Raw genomic sequence first — 18,750 nt, 5'->3', positions numbered from 1 at the left:
AAATACAAACTGTAAGTGAGCTTATTTTGACTATCTCTGCAGAGAAAGATACTAATGGCCTCACAGTGCATTGCAGTGCATTGCAACAGGTTGGGACAAGAAGTAAAGGATAAATTATGCAGTTGAAAACACAAAGTGTCATTTGAACATGCAAATGAAATTACAGGAGTTGGAATTTAGCCAAAAAAAGCAGTACTAACGCCCCGTCTGTTGTTACGAAAAGTAATTTAGAAATATCTGATGTTCACAAATTACCAGAACTTCAGGTTTATATTTCAGCTACCAAACCAGTTTTTAAGTTACGTGAGCCCCCATGACACTGCTGAACAGATTATGTCATTTAAAGTTGCAGCTATTTTCAGATCATCAGTCCATGTCTTGTTGGATGGTACAGGTAGAAGAGGTCACTGAAATACAGTAAGATAGCTTTTACCTCTTTTTTGATTATCCATTTGAAAATGGAAAAAAAACCTCATGTAGACCATCATTCTTTTTTCTATGAATACTAAGACTGCTTTATACCTTTCTGTGCACAGTTATTAAATAACCCATCAATAACATTTAATTTTCATTGTGTGAAATTTGCATCAAAATTGATGCAAACACACTGTGGGGATTCTCTTTGTGACTTTGAAGCCATGTTGACAGATTAAGTCATCATAGAACTAAAAGTCAGAAACTACTGGAAAAATATTTCTTAGTTGAAAACTTTTAATATGGTCCTATTCATTAGCTTTGTGTTTACTTTACCCTACTGCTAGGCATCTCCCAATTAGGAAACAATACCAAGATGAGTTGATGGTACACAATAAAATTTTTTTAAGAAGTACATATTTGCCAGTTTATCCCCTGCCAGCCTACCTCCTTTTTCTCTGTCTTTGAGTGCTGAAAGTATGAATTCTGTTATACAGGCCTGCTACATGGTAGAGGATGAACAAGGTGAAATCTGTGCCTTGACAAAAAATTTGGGAAGTCCTTTCTCATTCCATTATGACTTTATAAAGACTCTGGAATTAGAGAATGCCTAGCAGATACCATGTGATATGTAATGCTTCTTTACTTTCTGAAAATACTGTGTTGTGTATCATTTTAAAATTCTGTAGTTGTGCATCATTATAATGCACCCTGCCCTGAATAATGCATGCCTCCAACTTTAATTACTTGTTTAATTGTCTTTAGTTTGTTTCAAAGCCTCAAGCAACTGCTGGTGCTTAGATGATTAGAAAATTGCTTCCAGTTGCAGAAATTTCTTTCCTGTTGTTTCTTCTGGCAGTGATTGCAGATCGGCCTCCCCCTGTCATTCGACAGGGTCCTGTGAATCAGACTGTAGCTGTAGATGGTACTTTAATGCTGAACTGCGTGGCCACGGGCACTTTAGTGCCCACTATCCTCTGGAAAAAGGATGGGATCCTCATTTCTACCCAGGACTCTCGCATCAAGCAGTTGGAGACAGGAGCCCTACAAATCCGATATGCCAAGGTAGCTTGAACTGGCAAATGGGTTTTCTAGGTTTTTTTCACTTTGTTTTTTCCCCTCCGGGCACTTTTGATGTAGTAAATCCTACACTTATAATTAATGAAATGTTAAATAAATGTATTAAAATATTGGATACTTCATGCTTTCAGGTAGTTCATTCTTTTTGTTTAACACTTTGGCTTATTCTGCCTAGGGCACATTATTTCAGATTTCATAAGTAAAAATGCTTTTAAGAGGTCTTAATTAAGGGAATTATTTGGTACTTAAAACATGAAGGGGAAAGCAAAATTTGTATTTCAGTAAGATGAATCCTTAAATTGGGCTTTAGCACTAATTAAAATGACCTAATTATTTCAAAAGTTTATAAAGAAAATCTTTGTTTAGCATATTGCAGTAATAGATGATACACACAGCTCTTTCAAAACAGTTTTTGAAGTTTGAACATATTCACTCAACAGTGTAAACATAGCTTAAAATAGTTAACCACCTATCAAATACCTGGCTTCCTTAGGGAATTATAGCAAGTACCTGGGCAGTATTGCTGGTCATGCCTTACACACTGTAAAATGTTTTAAAATGTTGTTAAATTTTAGCATACTGGCTAATCTCTGCTATCTTTTCCGTGGTATGAAATGCAGTAATTTTTTAAAATTAGGCTGAATATATCACTTTACTATGTTCCCTAGAGTTGTCCTGTTACCAATTACAAGCTACACTGACTTAGAGTTTGAACCCCTGATGTTTGAGCGCTTCCATTCAGCTCATCTGCTAAGGCTGGGACCTTAAGAGGATAGCATTTCTTTTGGGGCAAAAAAAAGAAACTCTTGAAATGTGATTAAGTCACATATGGACAAATAATCCAACATTCAGAACTGGATTAGAATAGCATATGGAGATTCCTTTTTTGGGTCTGCTGTAGAGTGAAATTTATACTAACACAGGGAACCCCATATGTACAAGGCCCTGTGCAATATTTAAGCTTTGTTTTAAGGATGACATGCTCTCCAGTGCTGCAGTCCAGACAAATCCCCAGGCATTACTTAGGCAGAAGGTTGACAGTTGCACGGGGTCTTGTCATCTGAGTTCCTTCTCAATTTATTTGTTAGGACCTCTGCAGACTAAGGAATAAATGCTACAAGAATTGGCTTTCAGTTTGTTCATTACAGAATAGGTAACATTAAATGAGAATCTGCAGCTTTTCCAATTATTTAACGAATGATCAGAAATAAGTATCCATTTTCATTTTGCAGCACATGAAATCATAACTTCTAATGGAAGAAGTTTCTGGTTCAAAGTTTTTGCAGCCTAATATGTTTATCCGTATTCATGGGGGAACATAGAGAGCTGTAATTACTTTTCTAGCCCACTGAGTGCCTGATTGTTTCAAATATTTATTCTTCTCTTTTCCTACTCAGCTGGGTGACACTGGTCGGTATACCTGCATTGCTTCAACCCCAAGTGGCGAAGCTACATGGAGTGCATACATAGAGGTCCAAGGTAAATCAATTAGGGTTTCTCTGCACAGAGAAAATACATAAAGGAAAATCAGAAATTGAAATGTAGAAGTTATCTGACTGTCATAAGTTGCCAATGCGGATGCGAACAGCATTTAGCTTACAGCTGCTTCCTGTCTATACTCACCATTGCTCTCTCCTTTGTTAGAGTTTGGAGTCCCAGTGCAGCCACCAAGACCCACTGACCCAAACTTGATTCCTAGTGCTCCATCAAAACCCGAGGTTACAGATGTCAGCAGAAATACTGTAACATTGTCATGGCAACCAAATTTGAATTCAGGTGCAACGCCAACCTCTTACATAATTGAGGCCTTCAGGTATATGAGTCTCAGGTGATCTTGCTGTACTTATGCTTATATATAGTATGTCATTGAAGAAGCACGTGCTAACCTGCAGCTGTGTGTGTTTTATCCTTAGCCATGCGTCTGGTAGCAGCTGGCAAACTGTAGCTGAAAATGTGAAAACAGAGAGTTTTGCAGTTAAAGGGCTAAAGCCTAATGCAATTTATCTGTTCCTTGTGAGGGCAGCTAATGCATATGGACTAAGTGACCCAAGCCAAATATCTGATCCAGTGAAAACTCAAGGTAAGCTTTTGATACTGAATATTTTAGGTGTCCACAGTGGCTGTCACAAGTTGACTAAGCAATACCAGATGCAAGGAATTCTGATAGCTTTCAACTGTCTGCCTGTCCTGGCTGTAATATATACTAAATAGTAAAATAGAGTGTTTAAACTTGCGTTTCTCTAACATAGACTCTGAAAGCTGCTTAGACAGCATATTGCATTGCCTAAGGGAACCCTAGTATCTCTTATGCAAAGATAGTTACATCTTGCAGAATAGCTCTTGTTAGCAATAAAAGTGATCTCAGATTTTTTAAGTTATTGTGCAAATCCTCAAATTCCGTGGAAATGTTATTATTATGTCCGGTGAATCAAATAAGGCCTAAGACTGAGACAGAGAGACTAACAGCACATAATCAAAGTTGGTTTCTGCTGCATTAGGAAAGAGAAAAGTTTAAAATTTGAAGGAATTGGGCATCATGAGCCAGTAAAGAAGAGATTTTGGCAATATATTAAAAGTATTTCAGTAGTACAGTGTCGTGGTTTAACCCCAGTCAGCAACTAAGCACCACACAGCCGCTCACTCACTCCCTCCCCGCCCCCAGTGCGATGGGGGAGAAAATCGGGAAAAGAAGCAAAACCCATGGATTGAAATAAGAACGGTTTAATAGAACAGAAAAGAAGAAACTAATAATGATAATAATAACACTAATAAAATGACAACAGCAATAATGAAAGAATTGGAATGTACAAATGATGCGCAGTGCAATTGCTCACCACCCACCGATCGACACCTAGCTAGTCCCCGAGCGGTGATCCCTTGCCCCCACTCCCCCCAGTTCCTATACTAGATGTGATGTCCCATGGTATGGAATACCCTGTTGGTCAATTTGGGTCAGGTGCCCTGGCTGTGTCCTGTGCCAACTTCTTGTGCCCCTCCAGCTTTCTCGCTGGCTGGGCATGAGAAGCTGAAAAATCCTTGACTTTAGACTAAACACTACTTAGCAACAACCGAAAACATCAGTGTTATCAACATTCTTCCCATACTGAACTCAAAACATAGCACTGTACCAGCTACTAGGAAGACAATTAACTCTATCCCAGCTGAAAACAGGACATACATCTATTGAAAGTAAAATAGTAGGGAAGAGAGACAGTGCTTACAGATAGCCAAGTGGAAGAAAAGCCTGGGTAGTAGTGGATGACAAGTCATCTGCTGACTCCAGCTATGACTGAAGTCCAGCTATGAACTGCATCTGGCTATGTAAAATTCAAAATAACATTGTGTTCACTGTAGAAAATAAATGACACTTATGATGGTGTACAGGGAATAATGCATTGCGACTTTCCAGCCTGCATTTTTCCAGTACAAATACTTAGGTTCTTCAGAAGGGAAAAACTGGACATACTCTTTTTCTACGGAAAAGTGATAGAGATCATCTCTCTTTTTCTCTGCTTTTCCTACTTACTGGAGAAATTGACCCATTGGCTTATTAAGAGTGCCTGTGTTGCATGTTTGTTTCTTTGTTTGCATAAGTAAGTACATGTTTGTGATTTAAAGGAAGTTCCTTAAAGGAAACAAAGCATTTTCCTTTGGCGACTTTTCATTTTCTCTGAAATTGGTCTGAAAGCAAGTCTTTCTTCTCTCCCCTGGGGAGTGAACAATTTCACATTGCTGTCCTGTGTTATTATGCATTTCTCCTGGTGGGTGACAATTTCAGTGGATATATATGGACAGCAGAGTCAGGGCCACATGGAGAATAGGGTTTGCATGGGTTCCTAAGCCTGTTACCAAGGAGAGATTTAGTAACCTTTTAGTGATTTCTGTATTCCTGGGAATAGGGCAACACATGTTATTATGCGGACAGGCTGCAGTGTTCTGCACAAGTCCGTTTTTCATGCAGTGTAGTTTCATTCCTGGAGATGAGATGAGGTATTGGGTCTGAATGTCCCAAATGAACTGATTACCGTCCTTACTCTGATAAACTGCAAATGAGGCAGTGTTCTGTTCACTCAACAGAACTGAATGTTTTATAATGGCATGGGAAAGCTTCGCTGTCCTCTGGGCATTTAGTAGAGCTGAAGACCTGAGAACCACACAAAGCCTGAGTGAAAATAACAACCAATAGATAAAATGTTCAGTAGTAAGAAATGTAATCAAGTGTCAAGTTCTTTAAAGCAGTTCCATTGTTCTTCCAGTACCGTTTCAGTTTTGTGTAAGTTGTGGTCTTGCTAAGTAAGTTCAAAAATTTCCCAGTTCACTTTTGTCTAGAGGGTGGTATAGTCTTGTCCTAAATGCATGCCCAGACCAGGAACCTAACATACCTTCATCTTTACACTTTACCAACATTAACAACAACATGCTTGGGTGTTCTTACTGACAGTCCCTGTCTTGGAGGCTTGGAGCCAAAATGAAAAAACACACGTATTGTTGTATAGCACAGATGTGCAAATGGCTAAGCCTATTAATAGCTTGATTCATATTGTTGATGACTTATCTTTTATGACTAGCAGAGATAGAACCAATAATTCCACTGACTTTCCTGTTACTTTCTAAGAGGGTGATATTTAGGCAACTCGCCAAACCGAAGCTTCTATCTTTAATGCTTTCAAACTTGGGGGGGAGGGGAATACTCTGACAAATGAACTGTTTGGAGGAACATACTACATGTAGATACAGCAGTGACTCAGTGGAGGGTTTTTTTGGTTTTGTTGTTTTGTTGTTATCAGTGTTCCTTGCTAAGAATCCAGATTTGTCACCCACTGACTGCGTGCTAACCTCAGTTTGCTTCTTTAACTTTGAATAAATCCCATCTTTTTGTAAATATGTTGAGGAAACTGTATGATAAAAGTTCAAAGTGACATTGATTTTGTATTCCCAAATGGGAACTATATTTCTGGAAAGAAACTTGTCCTCATGCCTTGTCCTACAGCAGTCTTACAATGGCTTTTTTTATTATTATTTAGACAAGACCAAAAGGTGGCTAACTGAGAATATGACCACCATGCAAAAGCTCATGCTTCACAATTGTTGCACTTGCATTTAATAAGTGTCTTCTATATCACCATCAACTGTGCTATCCAAATCTCAGCTTTCAAGATAGTCTACACACCTACAGTGACTTATCACAGGAGTTGTAGTTGCACATAAATATATACACAATTTCTGTGTACTCTTTCTTTGGCACTTCTTGTAAGCAGACAGATATGGAAATTTCCAAGGTCTTCAGAGAACTGAAACCTTGAAGATTTCCTGATCTTGCTTTGTCACTAGAGGAGGTCTTTGTCACTAGAGGCAGGGAAGTAGTAGGCTGGAGCAAAGTTTATGTAATGCATTACTCTGTATCTTGAATTAGATTAATTTAAAAAAAAAAAAAAAAAAAAAAAAAAACCAAGAAAGAAAGAAATCACTGTAAGTACTTTTCATGAATTTCCCAGTCTGTGTTTTTTAGCCATAGTCAGTATGGTATTTGTTTAAAATGAAGGGATCAAAGAGAGATACATGAAATCAATACAGAAATTACATTACTCTGCGTCCATAGTACATGTGTATTTTAGACGCCCTATTAGTGATTGCCCTATAAATTTTATACTTGCCTGAGAGTCATTCCAGTTCAGTTAAATATGCTTTTTTAAGGGCTCTGCATGCAGAAAATATGTGTTTCCGTTGTACCATTGTGTATTTTGAGATTAATTTGTCCCTTCATGCATTTGAACAATTCTTTTGGCTATAGAATAGACCAAATGTTAGAAAAGCCAGACAGCACTCAACTGTGCTCTGCCTCCTGTTACTGAAGTCACTTGTCATCAGAGAAGCTGCAGCCACATGACTCATTTTTCTCTTTTTCAGTTGTTACATTTATTTTGTAATTAAATACAGCAAGTTTGCCCATTAATATATCTGAAGATACAGCTTCTGCTTTTGGTGTTCTTCATAGGTTTCCTGGTCTCTTGGAATTTGCAATGGGTAATAGAACCTTTTCTCCTCCCAGCAGGAAAGAATAAAGAGATGCTGCTGTAGTCATTTACCAAAGACATCCCTGAGTGTGTTTTTAATTTTTATGCAGTATTTCCCTCCTGTTTCTCTCTGTCGAAGAAAGTGCCGTGCATTGATTTGGTACTACCTAAGCATTGGTGATTTGTTCAGGAAAATATTTCGTGTAGTTTTTTCTTATGTAGTTGGGAAGTACTTAGGGTAAAGTTTATTGGTGATAACATCATATGCTTTATGATCTATTCATCTGTATTTACGTATACTTATTTTAACATTCATATATACTTGTAAGAATGGAATCTTAAATTATTACAGATGTTCCACCAACAAGTCAAGGTGTGGATCACAAGCAGGTCCAGAGAGAACTAGGTGATGTGGTACTACACCTGCACAACCCTACTATCCTTTCTTCCTCCTCAATTGAAGTTCATTGGACTGTAAGTATAAGTCTGTGTCATGGAGGTGGTTATATATATTGCTGAATTGTACTGTTTGACTGCAGTGGAGTCATACTTTAAGAAGCTGTGTAGTTTGTATGCTTGCAGATGTTTTTCTCTGGAATGGGTGCTATTTCGGCTTTGCTTTCCTACTTCATTAAATTTTGTCCCATTTTCACCATTTTACGTCTCGATAGAGAGTGCTGTTTATAATACAGTGAGAGTTTCAGAGTTCTCCTGTGGAAGACTGATCAAAGCCTTCTTAAGTCATATCATTTGAAGCTTTTGCACTGCTTTCAGTAGGAAGTGTAACAGTCCCCTAATGAGATAACATGGGGACTTCCCTGTCTGTCAGTCACCAGTAGGGAGAAATACTGCATAATTCTGTTTGAAAGTGTTACATCCATCCTCCATACATACTGAGCCATGCACCAAAGCCCATATAGCCTCATATGACCCTATCCTTTCCCACGGTGCTATGAGTACGCACAGTACAGGGAGAACAGACAAAAAGGGCAAACAGTTTTCAGATGTTGCATTGATGTTGTTCTGGTGGGAGGAAGCAGGAAGTTGGCCGTGTGGGGGTTATAGCAGAGGAAATGAAAGAGTGAGGAAACAATACCGTAGGAGTCCTGAAGCAAGGGGAATTGGAACATACATGAAAAAGATTCAAGTAGGTTTACAGGGTGGAGGCCTCAGTGAAAGAAAGGATTAGAAATGGCTTACTGTGGGAGACATTTGGCAATCAAGAGGTAGAAATGAAGAGAAAGAACAACACGGGAAAATGCAAGTACCAAGCAATGAGGTAAGAAAATGTAATTCAAAGAAGAGCAGTTTTAAAATAGAATGCAGAATGAAGAAGAAATGGGGAATAATTATACCAGCTGCAGGAATAAATCCAAAGGGAGTGAGCTTTGAGGTCTTTTTAGGACTACCATCTGAACATGTCAATATATTGGCAGGGACAGTGCAGGAGGGCACAGGGTGTAGCCCCTGCCATGCCATGGCAGAACATTTTGAACAGGAACAAAAGGCGTTTTGACTTTGTAGAAGAGCCCTAGCCCAGTGGAGTCCTGGTCCATGACCAGGGCTCCTCGGTGCTGCAAGAACACAAATAATACCTGCTGTGTTGCATGGTAATTACACTGTCACCTACAGTATGGCCACCTGCAGCAGGCAATCTCCTGTTTTAACCAATAACATTAAAACATCTTTGAAGGTCCTAGCACGATTTTGTTTGACCTTTACTTACAGAACAACCTTTTCCAGACAGGCAGTTTTTGTCAGTCTCTTGGGTGGCCTGTGGCTTCTCTGCAATTTCAAAAATAAGCATTACCTCAGTTTCAGCTAACACATGCATTCTTTATGTGATTATTAAAAATGAAATGTGTTGCTTTTTGGAGTAGAATAGCAAGCAAACAGTTTTATTAGATCACGGTATGAGCTGTTTGAGAATAGGGAGAATCTGATGCACTTCAAGAATTTTTGTTGTTGTTGTTACTGGACTTTCTTATTCATCAGAAATTGAAACCGGCATTTGAAACATAGTGAATGCTCTGTGAGAGATCGCTTTTGTAAGGTAGCTTTCTGTTTCCGCTATAGCCAAACACATTGAGTCCCACCCTCGTTTACATTAAGATCTCTTTCTCCATATGTGTGATACAAAATGGCCTTGGTCTAAAAAACAGTCAGGACTACTGGGTATCATTTTGATCTGCTTTTCCAAGTCTCATCTGTGTTACCATACTGATTTTTTATGAGCCGCTTCAGAGCCCTCTCAAAACAGCTCTTTCCCTCCAGCAGAGGAACCTTCTGCTGAGTGGGTGGACATGGAGGAAGTGCTTGGACAAATCTGCTTTCTGACAGAGCCCAGCCTAATCACAGTGATGGAGATAGTGCCAGCTGGCTGCCCTTTCAATTTGCTTTCTCCAGAAGGAAGCAGGCAGGAAGCAGTGCTCATTTCATGGATTTTGGGAGGCTTCCACACCTCGGGAGAGTTGGCAGGCTCTCTCTTTGATCTCTGTATTCATCATCCTGAGTTGTGGAGCTGTAGATCCGCTGCCCTCGCCCCCCTCCTTCCCCCATGTGCCCCCTGCCCTGACGGGCAGGTTCGGGTGGGCAGAAGTCTGGCCTGCTCTGAGCTCCCCTCGCTCCGCAGATGCAAAGGCTGTCTGTTTTATGGAGCTGGGGCATATTATACAACTCCATTATCCCCCTTTAATGCCTTCATAAATCCACAGAAACCAGCACAGTTCTACCAGCTTCAAACAGATTAATGCGCTTGTGAATCAGGCCTGTAATTTGCTGTAATGCAAGGAGCCTTCATCTGCTTCGGCAGTGTTGTTTACTTTGAGTAAAATGAATGGATAGTCCAAGGACTGCGCATAATGTCACAGACATCATTCCTGGTTCATATTTGTCAAAGGATGTGTTGTGTGTTCTGCTGTCTTGCCAGGTGGACCAGCAATCCCAGTACATTCAAGGATATAAAATTCTGTACCGACCTATGCCAGCATCCTATGGAGAGTCAGAGTGGTTGATCTTTGAAGTGAGGACTCCAACCAAAAACAGCGTTATCATTCCTGAGCTGAAGAAAGGTGTAAACTACGAAATCAAGGCCCGGCCTTTTTTTAATGAGTTTCAGGGAGCAGATAGCGAAGTGAAATTTGCAAAGACCCTGGAAGAAGGCAAGTAGGAGCCAGACTGTCTTCATCTTTTCTTTTTGAAGTAGTAGTCTGGCCTGCTTTCCTCTGATATGTTCATTATTTGATTTTGTTTGAAGTGCATGCTGTTAGAGACAGCAGAGGAGGCTGTGTTGGACTGATGATTATGTGAATTGCTTGGTGACACAGAAGTAAATATTCAGAACCATGCAGGAGAGACAGAGAGAGAGGGATGTGCAAAACCCCCCTCCAACACACAATGGGAAATGCGCTTTTTATCTTCACTGCAGTGTGCACTCCTCCCTGCTGAGTTCATGGTCTGGTCACAAGTGACTTCTGTCAGATTCAAGCACTTGCTAATCACTATCTTGAGTAGAGAGCAGACACCACAGAAATCATCAAAGCACTGTAGCTGAGGGAATGGAAACCACATTTTTAGAAGTCTTTTATATCTGGATCAATCAGTAAGACAAAATGAAAAGATGAATAAGGGCAACAGATATAGTGGACTAAATTATGTATTTCCATCTCATATGTGTGCCAAAAAGAGAAGGTTCATGAAGCTCTTCCTTTTATTGCTGCTCAGGCATAACAAGCATGCAAGATGGCCAGTGCCTCTGAATAGGGATTTCAGTGCCTCTGTTGCGATGTGTCACCTTTCCCCTTCTCTCTCCCCTCCCCAGTACAAATGCTGTGTAGATCTAGTTTATTGCTGCGAGTGGTTCAAGAGGTGTGCCTAACTGCATTCATCCTAAGCATCAGCTAAGCATCCGGTTTTAGAAAGACTATTTAAAATGCAAAACATAAATTATTATTATAAATGTGTTAATATTAACACATTCTGTCCTGATTTTAGTAAGTTTTGTATTACTCATTATTATTTACACACTAGAGGAACTGCATTTTAGCATTCTGTTGGGGTCAATTTATAGACTTTATCGTTCAAAACTGTTAATCCTAGGTGAGACAATTTGAGACCAGTGAGGAACACAGTGCTTGGGACTGTGACATTCAGGTAATGGGTATCCGAGTTTGGAGAATCTGGTGATGAGTGTGACTTCTCCTGTGCTGCCCAGCAAGACTGCAGCAGAACTTATGAGCCTGGTTGCAGGTTCACACACTTTCCTTCTGTATCATTTTATCTTGTGGGCAAGAACTGCCCTCAATGAAGGGTGGGGCATAAAAGAGTGCATTTGTGTAACCCAGAAACAATCTTCCTCTTAAAAAAGCTCACTGCTGCATGTGGCGAACTTAACCGTTCAATCCTTCTTTCCAACCAAACAGCTCCTAGTGCTCCACCTCAGAGTGTTTCAGTAACTAAGAACGATGGGAACGGGACAGCAATTGTGGTCACCTGGCAGCCGCCCCCCGAGGACAACCAGAACGGGATGGTTCAAGAATACAAGGTACTGCTGGCATGCCTTGGTCCCCTGGCAGAGGGGGTATTGGCCGGGTAGTGACAGATGAGGTGGTTCGTGGATGCTTGGCTCCATCTACTGGTTAGTCAGAGCAAACGGGATAGAAAATCACTTCTTTCACTCAAACTCCATATTTAGGAATTATGTCTAGATGGTAAAGGCAATTAAAACAGCCTCCATAAATCAAAGCAAAGGGTCAACACTCTTAATTAAAACAACTGCCTTCTTGCCTTCATTATAACTTGAGAAATGCACACACAAGTAGAGAGGGAACCATACCTGTTTGAGAACCGTTTTGTGACTCAAAAGACATTGGCCAAGGTAATAAATATAAGCAGGCTTAATGAGTTGAAAAGCTCAGGGATAATAATTAACAGTGTTAAGATCAGAGTAAGTTATGCATAACTGGGTAGTTAAAACAAATGGAAAACTTTCAAGTAAAGCATGTGTTTCTATAATAATAAATTCATTTAGTGTGTAGAAATATTTTTTTCTTTCACACAAATACAGTTCACATTATGATATTTAATTTTTGTCAAATTGTAAATACATTATGAAATATTATTTGCTGTTCTTTTAGCAACACACACTGTATTTATTTTCAGTTCAAATTGTTTTGTGATAATTTACATAGCAAAGTAAATGAAGCTTATTATTCCTAAGTGAGCTACAGACATTGTAAATGTCTAGTTGCGGTTATCAGGTAAGCTTTATAGCCACAGAGAGGCAGGATTTTTGGTTTCAGTCTCCTGCAAATGCACATTATTGAGAAAATTTTTCAAACGAGAATGCCTTGGCTATTTTTCAGTTTAAAACACTGTGCTATAGACATATATTCCTAGCCACCAAAACTCATTCTGCCTGCCTTTTTTTTTTTTTTTCCTTCAGTAGAAATGGGAAAGGGAAGTGATCACTAAGCCTCTTGGTCAATTTAGAACAATAAAACGCTTTTCAGAACCTGGTCAATTGGTAAAAAATCAGTTTATGGCTTAGTTTCAAATACATATGTAATTGGAAAAAAAATACTTGCAAAGTTATTTTATTTAAAGACAGACCTTGAGCTGAAGAGGTGGAATTATTTCCATCAAGAAGCTGCATCAGAGGAATGTTAAACTTGTAAGGATAAAACAATAAAAGTCAGGAAATTCACATTTCCAAGTGGATATAATACCTAACATACCTCCTAGCATTCAGAGGTAACAGGCTATCAAGTACAGGAGCAAGTGTCTTGTAGTGCTTGTGTAGCAGTAGATGACACACTGGCATGTTTCACATCTACATTTATTGTGTGGATGCCATTATTTTCCTTTGTGCTTTTCACCATGGACAGAAAACACACAATGAATATATATGTAATTGCAGTTTAAGTTGCTATATGTAATGAATATTTCTGTCTAAAAACTAAATAAATGCAGAAGCAGTGTTTTAAGATTAAGAACTAATAACAAGAAAAAAACAAATAGAAGTCTTGTAAAATGTTCTCTTTTTTCTTTCCTCTCTGTTTTTCTATCATCTCCTATGTTTTCTCCCAGAAAAAAAGGTACACGTGTGGGGGAAGTCTTTGTTTTCTCAGCAACTCAGATCTAAGGCAAGAGTGTACCTACTTTAATTAAAGGATAAAATAAATAGGAAGGAGGATACCATCTTAATTGAAGAAGTGTCAGTAGCACACACAAAAAGGCAGAAATTCAAATCACAGCAGAAGTCATTCCCTCCTTCCCTAGCATGAACTTAGAAATTCTTCACTTTTTCTTCACTTATGTGTCTATTCTAATGTGAATTCCTTCTTCCTTCATAACATTCTAAAAGTTCATTTTCGCTTGCCTGTTTAGGTATCAATACAATATACTATAGATACATACATACATATACAATAGTATGGCAAGTACTGAACAACCTGGTGTTTAACCTAACATTCTTGTTTTGTGAATTTCTCCATGTATTTGAGTGCCTAAGAACAAAATGTCTTTATGAATTTGTAGTGCATAGTTGTAACTACATAACAGTTTTTTTACTGTTTGAACATACACCATTGTACAAGGTGGCAGTAAGAATTCTGTGAGAATGACATAAGTGAAAATGTAGATTTAAATCTTTTGTTCCTCACTTTATCGAGTTCTTATTTACATAAGAGCATTTTCTTGGACTATCCTTTAGGATTTAAGAGCAGTACTACTGGTAATTATACTACTACTACTGACTGAAACACTCTCTACTTAGTATCAGAACACAAAAAGGAGATTCTTTTCTCTTTGTGTGCTCTGATCTGCTCTGCAGCAGCAGTTATGTATATGCTGTGGTGGAATTCTATTTCAAAGGACCTTAAAACACATTTCAGATCCTCACAGTGTTCCGCTAGCCTTGCTTCAATCTTTGGCATCCAGAGAAGGAAGAAGGGTCCTACAATCGTGCAGGCCTAAAGAGATAAAAATATCTCATCATATTGTTTCTCCCAATCATTTAATATCACTGATGTAATTCATAAAGTTGTGAATTGAAGTCATTAGACCTGTGTCCTGACCTTAACCAAAAACTGAGATCTGAAATTGTGCTTCTGTCTCTCAATAGAAGATGGCATATTACTCAATCCTTCCCTCTTGCTGCCATTTAAAAAAAAAAAAAAAAAGATAACTCTTGGATTACAGCATGACATCGGTTCTCTTGTGATGTTATGTGGTGAAAGACTTGCTCTTGAACTTGAGTGAAGAAAGCCTTGCTTGACAAATGATTCTTGAAGAAGAGAATTGCAAATTCATTTAACTGAATGCTCTTACTTTGTTGTTTATATGAACAATTCTTGGCTACAGGGCTTCCCTTATTTGTTCCATGTTACTAATGCTTTTAGTTTTATTAGCACTGATGTCACTGGTTGAACTGTAAATGAATTATGATAAACCCATCAAAGAATTCTAGTGGTTGGAGCTGCTCTTTGGAACAAGAATTATCTTTTCAGTATTCATACAGTGCCTAGGACAGCAATCCATGACTGTAGATGTTAGAACAGTGCCAAATTCTAAATTTCTTTATCCAGCAGAAAGGAATGTGTCATCCTTCCTTCTACTTATCCTTCGGTGTTGAATTTTGAACATTTATATGTACCATACACTTACTTCCCTGCAGGTTTGGTGTCTTGGCAATGAAAGTCGATACCATATAAACAAGACGGTAGATGGTTCCACCTTTTCTGTAGTCATCCCCTCCCTAGTTCCTGGCATTCGATATAGCGTGGAAGTGGCAGCAAGTACTGGGGCAGGACCTGGAGTGAAAAGCGATCCCCAGTTTATCCAATTAGGTAAGCCTGCTGGTAATCATGCCTCTTGGTTTCAATGATTTTTGTTTGTTTGCTTTTGTCTTTTATGGCACCAGAAATGCTTTCAAGACAAGTGAAACAGCGTTACTTGATCTCTGGAATAGCAGGATTTGGCACTTCTGGTTTTAAACTTGCCTTAGAACTGCATTCTAAAGATGGGATTATAACAACACAGGGTTGTTTTAATCTCCCAATTCAGCAGAGCTTTTTGGTTATTGATTTTTCAAAGTGAATTTTCACACTTAAGACTAGTGTAATAAAACATGTAGAGGACTATGAATCACTAAGTGTTGGCTCACTTTAGTTTAGGGATGTAATTTGTCTTGATCAGATTTTATCTTTCTTTATTGAAGAAAAAACCAAGAGCATGCTAAAATTAAGCACAATAAATATCAAGTATGTGTGAAAGCTAGTAAATAACCTGAGTACAGGAAAAACAGGTACATAGATGATTTGCAATAATCTTGACCTCCTAACTTCGTTTACACCAAACATTTCTCTGCCATAAATGCAGATCAGCGGCACTGATCCTGGATGTATCTGGGAGAAATGCATCTTTGCTATTGGTTAGCTGAAGATTATTTAAAGTAGCTTTAGGTATAGTCACATGCTAGTTTACCAGTATGCCTGTATCAAAATACCTTATTATTACAGTATATAATTGTGAAAGCAAACTCAGCGTGTTGCTTTGGACTTATGTCCGTCTATCTATGTATCATTAGTAGATCTTCCTCATTATTTCACTTTTTATATTTAAAAATCTATAACTACTGCATGTGAAAACAAGACAGAACGACTAATATATTCTCGGGAAAATGACATGTACATTTCCTTGGCTATTAAAATGAAGGTCTGTGGAGCGGGGCTCACAGAGCGGTCCATCTCTGATTGAGGGCGTGGACACGGAGGGTACGGCGGAGCTGGAGGTTTTTCCTGTAGGGGCGGCACCAGCGGGGACGGTTGTGCCCCCTCCACAGTGTCCATGGGGGGTTGCGGCGGCTGGTTCGGGGCGACTCGGGGAGTGCCTCTTGGACTGGGTTCCAGGCAGGGATGTTAAGGGAGATTTATACTGTCAGTTGAGAGAATGGGAGGAACGGCCACCCTCGGAGGGGGAAATCAGAAGGCAGCGGGGGTTGGAGACTGTGGCAGAGGAGGAAACACCCCCCGCGGGGGAAGTTGGCGCTCACACTGTATGTGTTACCTGTCTCTTTCCCTGGTCTGGGGGTTGATCAGTGATCTAATCGTGGCACCTTGATATGCAGCGAACGCTACAAAGGTCATCTTTAATTTAACTTATACAGGCATATGATTCCCAGTTACATTAATAGAGATTTTACGACAAAATTACACACAGTTTATATGATAATCCATTAATATGTGCAAAACCCCATAGTCATTTGGATTGTTCTTTCCTACAGCCAGCTTCCATTCACAGCTTCCTACAGCCAGCTTTCCAGTCAAAGTCAAGTTTGTTCTATATGGCTTAGATTTTGAAAATTTTAAATTAGTGAGGCTTATGAGTATAAAATAATGGGGTAACCTCAATGTTCAAAGCCAAAGACTTCATAATCACTTTTTTTTTTCTTTTTCTTTTCTCTGATGATAAGCGAATGCTAAATGAAGGTGCATTTTATAAGGGAACTTAATCACTTCGGGGTTTTGGTAAGTGGACAAAAAAAAGAATGAGACTGTTGGGGTAAGATTTTTGCCACCTTCTGGGTTTGTGGCCATTACTGACACTATGTTAGAAAGCATGAAGCGATCACACAGCTCAGAGGGTGCTCAAACGTGCAAGTCTAGTAGAATCTGTATATTTCCTTACGGTTGGGGTTTGCTTTCATAGTCTGTACTTCTTGCTTCTAATTAAGTGGCAGGACCAAATCTACATATACTGTAGTAAAAACACCATAATTCTGTTGTTACATGGCAAAGATTTGGAAACAGGAGTCTTGTAGAGATCCATGCCACTAGAAGCAGCACAAAGAAATACATAGACAGTGCTGCAGTCATTTCAGCAACTGCAGGAGGCTGCTGAAAATTAGTACTTAAATTTAAGAGGAGTACCATTTAGTAGCACAGATAAGCCTAAAATCATCAAGGCAGAAGAATGGCTGCAGTTTACCTAGCTCTGCCCTGTGATACAAGTTCTCCTACAGCCCCCACAAGGAAGCGCATTCTTAATTCTTGGATGTGCTCCCAGCATGGGGGTGGAGCAGACACTGGAGTTTTCTGGTAGCTTTTCTGAAGAAAGAAAATTAATTCGTTGATGTCATCAGTTGGCACTTTTTACCAGCAATAAATTACATGGCTACAGAGAGAGGGAAGGGAGGCCAGGGAGCAGGAGGAAAGACGATTAAGGATGCTACTTTTAGAAGATTTGAAAGAGTCCTGACTCCCTGTAACTACATGCACTAGGAACTGCGTGTTTGCCACTGACAATTTCAGGTTTCTGCATTTCTGTCACTGATCCTAACTATTCCTCCAGGAATTCTTTTCCTGGTATCTGAATTAGTACAGTCCTTACTTTTTTTTTTAACTAATTAAGAATTCCGTGTGTAGAAACAGGATATGCTATGTGATTTAGATATTCACTTACTACTTTTTTGAAGAACTTTTCATTAAAATCAAACATCTATCTCCTTATAACGTGTTTTTCTTACAAAACTGTGAGGCAAGGTTGTGGCTGGCTCTGGAGCATCCAAAGAAGAGGTTTTCTTCCCTGGTGCAGCCAATGCTCTTGCACAGCGACCTCATATTTGAGTCTGCGCGCTGTGCAGGCTGCTCCAGGGTTTGTGACTGTGAAAAATGCCTGGGCAGAGTTTCGGCTGGGTGTGTGACAGGAGGAAGCTTCACCTTTCTGAGGCGCCTTCCAGAACAAGGCGGGAGGACAGGAGGCATTGGATTCTCTGACAGCTGAGGCGTGCAATCGCAGTCCCATGCATCAGCTGAGCTGTGATAACTGACCTTGTGCATGCACTTAACCTGTTACAAAGACAGGTACAAATTGTAAGCTCAGAGCTCTTTCATTTTCTGTGTCTCAGCTGACATGAAGCAGCTCACTGAGCTGCAGTACCCCAGACTTCCTGTGCCACCAGGGACAAACCAACAATATACTTACTTGTTATTCAAAAGTCACCTTTCAGTGTTTAAAATCTTAAGATCAACTGAAAAATTATGTGTCTTCTTAAAACACTCCCCTTGGGACTTAGGAATTTTCCTCTTGGCTTTTGAATGACCTTTTAAAGCTTTCTGTGGAATTCCAAGGTCTGGAAAACCAGTTGTTTGTTTGTTTGTTTTAAAAGAAAAGTTGATAATTTACAGAAAGAAAGACTGCAAGAGCTTTGATGTTAAGGAAAAAAAATCGTATTTCATGAGAG

General features: G+C 39.3%; 1 protein-coding gene across 1 annotated transcript in view; it reads left to right on the top strand.

Moving 5' to 3' along the window:
* Positions 1-18,750, top strand: part of ROBO1 (roundabout guidance receptor 1) — a 328,596-nt gene that overhangs the window by 268,422 nt on the left and 41,424 nt on the right. The window contains exons 10-17 of the mRNA XM_075033941.1: positions 1,274-1,479; positions 2,892-2,973; positions 3,139-3,307; positions 3,408-3,574; positions 7,861-7,982; positions 10,438-10,669; positions 11,930-12,051; positions 15,184-15,355. Coding sequence (XP_074890042.1) covers positions 1,274-1,479; positions 2,892-2,973; positions 3,139-3,307; positions 3,408-3,574; positions 7,861-7,982; positions 10,438-10,669; positions 11,930-12,051; positions 15,184-15,355 — 1,272 coding nt within the window. The remainder of the gene's footprint in view (positions 1-1,273; positions 1,480-2,891; positions 2,974-3,138; positions 3,308-3,407; positions 3,575-7,860; positions 7,983-10,437; positions 10,670-11,929; positions 12,052-15,183; positions 15,356-18,750) is intronic.

This window comes from Buteo buteo, chromosome 8, assembly GCF_964188355.1.
Source record: "Buteo buteo chromosome 8, bButBut1.hap1.1, whole genome shotgun sequence".
NCBI classification, from domain to species: Eukaryota; Metazoa; Chordata; class Aves; order Accipitriformes; family Accipitridae; genus Buteo; species Buteo buteo.
This window is presented reverse-complemented; position numbering and strand designations above follow the sequence as displayed.